We start from the raw sequence: 10182 nt of genomic DNA on the forward strand, positions 1-10182 counted from the left end.
ATGGTATACACATGTTCTCACTGCAGTAAAGAATAAAAATTAATAATATAAATGAAGTAACAATTGCATAAAAAGTGATTTTTTAGTGAATTCTGAGGTGTCATGGCGGGTGTACATGTCATGAGCCTTTTACAAAAATCATTTATTATGCAATTATTACTGGACTTACACTATTATTTTTTGTTCTCTACTGTGTATACCATTTTTCTGAATACCTATAAATATTTTTTACACGAAAAAAATAAATGAAGAATTCTATGCCGCCAGAGGTCTCTACAATCGAGGTCTAGAGATTTTTTGATTTCAGGTTTTTTACGAAGGATCCAGGCTGGGAATCCCAGCTTTAACTCACCTTAACTACAACTAATCTCAATATTTTAATAATAAATATTCTTTACAGCACACTTCCAATACATGTGTTACTTCATTAATAACATAAGCTCTTTAATAAAATCAAAAATACTCTTTTAAAGTCTATTTTTAAAGTAAACCAATATTTTTAAATAAAATCTGTAACACAACATGCATTCGGATTTTGAACAAACAAATGAAACACTAAAATAAAATAAACTAATTTCAAATTTTCTTTATTAATTATTTATCCGTATTATTTCTGTGTTTTTTTTTTCTTCTATTGTTAAACAGACGACGGAAACACACATGGGATTATGAGGACAGGTACGAATGAGTGGTCAATTCAAAGAAACATTTATTCATTTCACTTCAATTGAAAGCTTTCATTTTATTATTATTTCTTTCAACTTCATTATCACTGTTAACAAGAATTCTTAATTAACACAGAATTGATCACTAAATAGGCTGAATCAGGCATTTTTGATAAAATATAATTTTCTAATTTACCATCATGTGCTTTTTATTATACTTCATAAATTAATGGCGCGTCAGTTGTTCTAAAATAGCACACAATCTTCTCGCTACACCCAAAATTTATGCTCTCAATGTATACATACATGCAATAAATCAATCACTAATTATAATATCATGTGAAGGATGTATATACATAAAATAATATATACCCTATAAATTGTTAACATCATTTATTCATTTAATTATTAGTGCTAATGTTTGTTAGACCAAAACATATCATGTTAATCATAAATCATTTGTATATCAATTAGCGTTCATAAATTAAACAATGTTTCACAAAAAAAAAATTGATTATTTAAACTAATATTATATCTATAATATTCATTAAATGTAGATATCATTAGTTTTAATTCAATATATTTTTCTTCTTTTTTTTTTTTAATTATATAATCTCACGCTATTTAATTAAAGCGTTTGAATGTGTTAATTAATCGACTATTGTCTCATTGCAGTCAAGATGGATGGTACAGTGAGGGGTACGATTATCCTAGTAGTAGAATTGATGACACAAGAATATACAGTGATACGGAGTATTATCCAAGTACAACTGGCTTGAAACGAAGAGGTACAAGTATTTTTTAATTACAATAATAATGAAAGAAAACAGTTATTCTCTGGATATAAATTAGTGTATATTGAATCACTTTCAGTGATTTTTTGCTTATTGAACCCAATAATTGATTTTTTTTTAAAAAAGATACAATTCGATGATGAAAAAATGTGTTATATTTTAATCAAAACATTCACTTATACGTTTCAACATGCTAAAAATGTTTGAAAGACGGTATATGTTATATTAGACTATTGTGGCCATCTCACCCTAAATCAGCAGTAGGATCTCTAAATCATTGCTGAAGGGTGTCATGAATTCTGTGTATAGCATAATTTTACACATAGCTCTCTAAAGTGATGACTATGGCTATCTTACCCGGATTTAGTTGCTAGATTCTAGATTTGTCTAAGATTAGTCGGATTGAATAGGATATGTCTAAATTTTGACCCTTTTACTCCTAAATCTAATTGAGCCTACATATTTCTCCAAAAAAATTGTAATCCTTTGAATAAACCAATGAAATTTTCATCAATTCACTTTTAGAGAGTATTTTTTATTCAATTTATCTAGCAAACGTTTTCACTTAATTGTTAGATGATAGTGATAAATTATCTGTTTAATTATAAATAAAAATTAATTAAAATCAAGTCTAATTTTTCCCGAGTCAAAATATAACACCTATTTTCATCCTATTTTTATCCTAAGACTATCCTTTCTCAAGGTTTACCTAAAGACGAACAAATCCTAATTAAAGTCGGAATACGCAACAAATCAGTGTTTCCGTAGGACGAAAATTGTTCAATTCTATCCTAAACTCATGCTAATTTTATCCTATCTTCATCCTAATTCTATTTTTCTTTTACCTTAGCTTAATCCTACTTTTATTTCATACTTTGCCTGGTTTCAATCTAATTTTTTTTTGAGATTCGAGTAATTTTATTTTAATAAAAACATTATTATTCATAATTATTTATTTTCTTTCAATTCTAATTGGGCTGTCCATCAGCATTAACATCATATGTGATATTAAAAAAAGTATGACTGTAATAGGAGTTATTATAATATTGACCATGTTCATATTTAAAAGAGCAGTTTCGTTTAATTCATTATTAGGTTGTAACAAATCATTTAAAATAATTCAATTTTTAATAAACATAATTTTTGGAAAATTAATCCATTATATGAATCGTAAGCTTATTCCAACTATATCCATAAATACTTCTAGATATAAGCAGATCAATTTATGAGGTTGAAATCAGGCTATTCTGTCTATATCCTAATTTTTACCTATTTCAGAAGGATGAAAAAGTATTAGGGTTAGAAGGCTAAAATTAGGCTTTATCATCCTAATTGTTATCTACTCAAAAAATGAAATAGAATAATATTAGGATAAAAAAGTTGAATCTAAGATAGAGAGGAAGGGAATCGTATGAGAAGAATAAATTTAGGTGTTATATTTTGACTTGGGTTAGATTGAATGAATACTTCATATTTAACGCCATTTAATAAATGTATATTATTTTTTCTAGACTTGGGGCCACATAGAAAACCTTCGCTAGAAAGGCAAACAACTTTGTATGATGAGCATCATTATAACTCTGATTTTAATAACGATCTACGGATAAAGAAAATGAATGCGGTTTATCCAGAGTGTCAAACAGATATTATTCATAATGATTATTACAATACCGGATATATGTATCACGATGAAAGGTAATTATTATTTGAATTCCGATAGTTATTTATCTTCAATCATATCTTTATTAATTATTCATATATATTGTATTCATAAAAAAAGAGATAAATATTTATTGGCTCATAAAAGAATTTTTAATGATGATTGGTTCATTACGAATATAAAAGCTTAACAGATATTGAAATTTTAGGAAATCAATAAAAAATGGTCAATAAACGAAGTTTTATTTAAAATGAGAAAACAAGAAATGACAAAAAATTGATTTCAGGTATGGACAAGATGATGAAGATCGTCAGTGGGACAGTGGAGGAAAATGGTACTTAGGATCAAGTACATATTATGAGAATAAGAGAAATCGTAAGACTTTACCCCAAAGACCTGCATCAAGTATCGGTATTCATCGACCTAATTACCGGCCAACTGTTACTAGGCAACGTAGTTATGAATCTGAAGAGCTTGATTACAGGTAGACAGTAATACATATTTTTATTTATTGATTAAGTCTATTTTAAAACATTTTTAAGATGACATTACCAAAAAATGAAATATTTATTAGAATATTCATATTAGACACAAATTTTAGATGAAGATAATTAAATTTCGTCTATATTCATATATTTTTTACTAAAAATCTTAGAGTTCTATTGATACGTAGTTAAAAATTTTGAAGAATACTTATCGTTTTTCACGAAAATAAAGTAAAGTAATTTGAAAAATCAAAATTAAGCGCGTTGAGGTATCAGCGACATCTCGTAACGCTAACAACGATCCTAGCGGTGGCGTCATCAACTACCACATGGTATCGTTAGTTTTAAAAACCAAAACACTTCACTGGAATTACGTTAAAAATGTTAAATAACAATAAGAATGTATGAAATTTGAAAATGGTATAAAACAGATAACTTTATTTATAATTGAGCTCCAAAATTCATTTAAAATATTAGAATATTTTACAATAATAGAAGAATAAATAGCCCGTAATACAATGGTCATTAAGATCAAGACAATAGAATAGGGACAAGCTAGATGTTTAGAATAAATGTGTCAATTCTGTTCAGTCAGTGCATTTAAAGATAACGACATAATAGCCTAAAATAAATACCCCCTCTATATTATCTTTTAGTTAATAAATTCTCTTCTTGTTTTGTTTACCTTAGTGGAACTAATCGACTGTAAAAACGGATAATTGACGTCGAATTTTTTGAAATTTATACTGCAATATGACACTTAATAGACTTTGATATCACGATTATTCCACAATCGATCGTAATATCAACGCCCATTAAATGTTCTGTTACAGCATAAATTATTAACTACCCGACGTCAATTTAATTTGTTAGGGTATAATTACTGACAACTTTTTTTTTAACACAAATCCATAATCGATAATGTCTAACTTAGGAATTTTTTCAATCATTGTTCTATGAATAATTTTTTTAAACTTATTACCATAATTTCAATCAGACATTCAAAACCATTAATATAAAATAACTATTTGCAGTGGGACATCGCGGAGACGGAAGAATCAACGACTGTCTCGTCAAGAAGGAACAGGAAAGAAATTACCACCGACTCCAACAAAGCCAAGTAACGTAATCCTAAATCGCAAACCAGTATCTCTTCCAGCAACGCCAGGACGTCAACTGCCACGCACACAAACTCCAACAGAGGAGAGTTATTACAAGCAGGATTACAATGAAGACTATAATTACGCATACCGTAGTAGTCAGGATAATTTACCACACGATGGTTACCTTGACGAAAATGTATACGGAAGTCAAAAGGAATCAGCTGAACCTTACAACAATTATTACAAAAATCAAAAAGAGACAACAGACTCTTATAGCAATTATTACAATGGTAGCAGTCAAGATAATCAATATGTATCAAATTATGCGACTCAGGATCAATATTCAACTAATTATACATCAAAAACAGTGGACTATTATACGAATGAAAGTTATCAAGATGCTTATCCAGTAGTAAGTCAATCAGTATATCCAGAAAATACGTATTCTTATCAAGAAAATACATATCCAGAAGTGACTAAAGGAGTAGAGTATGAAGGGTCAAAAATAATCGAAGACAATTATCAGCCCTATGATGATCAATCATACAAGGATGACAGCTATCATCAAGAATCTTACAAGGAAGACAATAATACCACAGTCCAATATGATAGCACAGTCAAATATAATAACACAGTTCAGTATAATGATTCAGTTCAGTACGATAATTCAGCACAGTATGATGATACAGTTCAATATGATAACACAGTACAGTATAATAACACAGTCCAATATGATAACTATGATTACACAGCAGTTTCTACAGCTTTAGACAATAATTACGGTTCTAATTACCAGGAACCTTATGTTAATTCTATCCAGGAGGTTCCAGAGTTGACTGTAAGTACTCCAAAGGGTAAAACTACCACTAATGGATACCAATCTGAGTCTGAATATTATTATCCAAGTGCAGAAGACGATTTAATAGCACCATCTGTACGTAAAAAAGCTGATAAAAGAGACATAAGTCCTCTTCTTCAGCAACATACTGACTCTCTTGAGTCTAAAGATGATGAACTCAAGGACTCATTTGATACTGCCGTCAGCTCAATTGCTAGTAATCAGGTTTCCAAGGCCTTTGATCAGTATTCTGTTGAAGAACCTAGCCCTATCACTGCTACTAGTGTTGACTCTACTACTGATGATGTTATCCAGGGGTCTAGTATTACCACTACTGCTGTTGTTCATTCTACCACTGTTGTTAATGGTAAAAGACCTCTCGCCAGGTCTGAATCTTATGTCGAAGAGGTTGTTGATGATGAAGAATATCCTGAAATTTTGCCACAAGAAGTTCAGAGAAAGGATTCTCAGCTTTCGCATCAAAGCCAAGCTAGTCAAAGATCTAATCAGAAACCTAAACTTAGCAGAGGTGATTCCTATGTTTCGGATCACTTCGATGATGAAGTGCCCGGTAGAAGAGAATCCTTTGTTCAGAGACAGGACTCTTATGGGTCAGAAACTCAAGATAGCTTTAAACCTTCCTTGAGTAGAGCTGATTCTTATCAACAGAGAGAATTCTCACGTTCTTCTGGTGGATATGGGCAGAATTTTACTGCTCCCCAACCGATCTCCAGGGCAGAGAGCTATCAAAGAGGATATTTTAAGGATCAAGAATCAATTGATGAAACTGAAATCGTGCTCAGTAATGCTATCAATGGAGAATATAAAATGAGCGATGAAACTCTTGAAAGGTATTTACATTATTTTTTTAAAAAAGTAATTCTTTTTTTGAACTGTGTGATATTTTTAGTTTAAAATTTAACATGAAAGAGTTACAATAAAAGTCTAGAAACTTTTGTAAAAGTTTTGTAAAAAGTTTTCAGGTCATTTTTATCAAGTAGTTAGTGATAAAATGTTACGATGAAAGCTTGAAATCCATTAAAAAGTTTCTAGATTATTATAATTTAATATTTAGTATTAAAATGTTACTGTTAATGTACAGAAATTTATGGAAAAGTTGTTAATTATTAAATTGCTTGATGTTTTAATTAAAACTCAAAGCAAAAAAAAAATTTTTAATCTTTTTGAATTATGTTTAATAATTAACCAATTAATTTTATTTGAAATTTTTTTGTAGGTATGAGAGAGGTGAGGAAGCTTTGACTCGAGCTTCAAGAGAAAATTCTCTTGTAGAGCCTTATAAAACATCACCTCCACTATCCAGATCTGCTAGTCCTCGAGGTACATTTTATTATATTTTCCAACTACAAGAAAGATGAAAAATTAAAATATTTCTAGAATTATAGAGCCCATATGTGATTAAAAATACCTTCTGATGAACGCGTGCAGTTTGATAAAATCAATTAATAATAATAAGAATAATCAATGATTAATGAAGTACTAATTTATATGATTAAATAGTAGCTCTAAAGTTTAGGCATTGTATTTCAAGTCGAAAATAAAACGATCATCGAATGGAATTGATTAGACAATAGAAGAATTTCAGTAAATGGAAAGTAGCTTATAGATATTAAATGGTCCATCCAATTATTATTAAAACCGGTAGGCTTCCATTTAGATAATTGATGATTTAATAGAAATAAGATGCATCAATGTCAGTCAAGAATAGTGTAGCACACAAGCAAACGTATAGACTAACAAATGGAAAGACATTTGGTTTTTTACCAGCAAATTCTAAACATAATAAATATTTCAGAGCATTAGAAAATAGTGTCATTTGATAGATTAAGATTAAAAATAGAACAGAATTGGTATTTTTATTAGTGTTTAAGACATAGAAGACAAGTAAAGTCCATTCCAACAATTGGACTTATTACAATAACTTCCAATTGGGATTCATTTTTGCATTTCCTAGTAGATAGCAACATTGATACATTGATGATCCAACATTAAGCTGTGATTGACTTAGACTAGCACAGTGTTAGACCAGGAATGATCCTGTTTTGCTTTACTGCTAGAGTTATCAAACCAAAAAAGTGTCAGATGATAATTCGAGTCTTGATGTTGACAGGAAGCATCACCAAGCAAACATCGTTGGATGAAAGTGTACAGATGGACACACCACCAAGAAGTCCTCCAGAACCACCACCAGATGAGGAACTGTTGGAGATGGTTGGCGTTCAACCGGTACCAACTCAACTCAAGGAACGACCTGAGATGACGGCGAAACAACGGTGGCATTGGGCCTACAATAAAATCATCATGCAGCTAAACGTGAGTATAATTAATTTATTTAGTACCCATGTTTCAAGAGCAGTTTAATAACTTTCAGGTTTTATTACTTGAAAGCTATTATGTCTGTATGTGTTCATTAATAAAAATTGGCAATAACGTAATGACAATGATTAATGATGATGGATTACTAAAACTGGACCAACTCAAGTTATTCTAATGGTGAATACGTTATTTATCCACCATTGGTGATTGATCGAAAGAATAATACTTTTTTGAACTGAGTGTAGATTTTTGCTCGAAGCTTACCATCGTACATCAAATGGTGATATACAGATCAGTGAAAAAATATTAAGAGAGCTATTCAATCACAGGTTTCTATCTACAAAGTGATGTAGTATTTCCCTTAGAAATATAACATCTCCAACATCTAGACTAACATAATAGTTAACCTTTAGGCTACGGTGGTGGTCTATATATGGACCACTTTAAAGACATAGAATATTTGAAGTTTTTAGATCAAATTTGATGTTTTGAATACATAACAAATAGCTTTAAAATTTCTCATAACATAACCGTCTATAAACTTGATTTATAGTAGAAATGAAATTTGACCTTCAAATGGTGATTTTCAAGGTCAAGGGTGTCTGCGAGAGTTTTGTTACTATTTTTTTCATATTCAACGCGTGGAAGTACATAGAAATACCCCATGAAGGAACTGCCAAAGTTGACGATCGAGTGAACTTTGGCCCAACACTGGGTTGCCCAACTTTGGCTAAACGGAGTTCATTCAAGGTTGGATTAAGTTAGGCATATAATTGATCTACCAAGATTGGGTATTTTTTTCTGCCCTAGACCTGGACAAAAGTTGGGTATATTACTTTGGCTGATTAATCTTGGGCCAGCTATGGGTCAACTTACATTGACCGGGGACTCATTTTCTATACGATTCAAATAGTTGATTTTGAAAGAAAGGGAGAAATTATCATAACAATGTGAATTATGTTTTTTATTTTATCAAATAATCCATTTCAAATAAGTCAAATATAAAATATTACATGTGCATTTGTTGATTTATATCTAATTGTCATATTATATTTAATAAGTCGAATGCCGAGCGAGTAAAGGCACTGGATTTAGTGCGTAAAATAGTGGTCGTAGGTTCGAATCCCCTCAAGTACGAACGTTGAATTTTTCGCGGAAATGTTATAACATTTAATATATTAAGTATAATTAAATAATACTATTTCTCAAATAAAAATCATTAAAAAAAAATTATTTTTCATGACTTATTTTCTCCTCGGGATGCAGGCCAACTCTGGTACATCTTTGGGATTCATTGTTAGGCCAAGGTTGTATGCCAAGCCAGGCCTGATGTTATTATTTGATAGTTCATCCATATCTGGCCCAAAGTTGTAATTCAACTTTGTCCTAGAGTTCATGACTGGCAAGCCAACTTTGGCCCATACCTAATCCAATCGTACTTTCCTACATGGGTACCACCTAAAATCTTCATAACGATAGAGACAAATTTTTTACATTGTACTTTACGTTGCCTGCGAGGGTGGTCCGTATATGGACCAGCAGTCAGGTCAGCGACTCTATCTGAGATATCCAGTGATATTATCTATACATTTTACATATTCTAAAAGGTCAATTTGTACTGAAATTTCCCCACAGCCTAAAGTTTAATAAAATATGTAACTATCCTATAATTTCTGATGAATAATTGCATGTTTTGGAAATCATTAATAGCGTTATACTGTCCTACATTAGTCGAGTAATGTCCCAACATAAATTTTATTACTCAAAATAAAACGGTATTTTAAGAAATAAATTAGTCCAAGTTCTAAACACTTAATTTAATAATTTATGATATTCATTTATTATTTGATATTTTGAACTTTTACTAACAAAGTTGTTACGGGGGTTTTATTCAATTAAAACTATTAAACTGAAGCTTCAGCTAACTGGAAATGATCTTCATACATTGATAAAAGGATTTAGTTGAGTTAAACTAGTTGAATTCATTTGAAATAAATAGATCACATACTCAAACATATTGTTAAGAAGTAAATGGCTTATTACTTCATTGTTTAAATTTTTTTTTTCTTTTTGAAAATAAAAGGCACTGTTTTCTAAGTAAATGTAGAAAATTTTAATTATTTTTTAATGGATACTATTTTGACTTATTTTTTTTGTTTTATTTTAAAAATAAAACACAAAGTTGTTTTTAAACTGAAAAACATGCCAAGAATAGAAGGCTTTTTGGCAGAATTGATTACTTTACTTTTCTACAAAAAGTCCTTTGTTCAATGAAGTACAAAAAATGCCAAATTTGGCAG

At 30.2% G+C, this 10182-nt stretch overlaps 1 protein-coding gene across 1 annotated transcript in view; it reads left to right on the forward strand.

Moving 5' to 3' along the window:
* Positions 1-8647, forward strand: part of LOC118071342 (uncharacterized) — a 48078-nt gene extending 39431 nt beyond the window's left edge. The window contains exons 6-12 of the mRNA XM_035090451.1: positions 1341-1459; positions 2971-3154; positions 3406-3603; positions 4639-6396; positions 6783-6886; positions 7677-7879; positions 8474-8647. Coding sequence (XP_034946342.1) covers positions 1341-1459; positions 2971-3154; positions 3406-3603; positions 4639-6396; positions 6783-6886; positions 7677-7879; positions 8474-8647 — 2740 coding nt within the window. The remainder of the gene's footprint in view (positions 1-1340; positions 1460-2970; positions 3155-3405; positions 3604-4638; positions 6397-6782; positions 6887-7676; positions 7880-8473) is intronic.
* The last annotated feature ends 1535 nt before the right edge of the window (positions 8648-10182 follow it).

This window comes from Chelonus insularis, unplaced genomic scaffold, assembly GCF_013357705.1.
Source record: "Chelonus insularis isolate UGA/USDA-ARS -01 unplaced genomic scaffold, ASM1335770v1 contig_77_pilon, whole genome shotgun sequence".
Taxonomy (NCBI): Eukaryota; Metazoa; Arthropoda; class Insecta; order Hymenoptera; family Braconidae; genus Chelonus; species Chelonus insularis.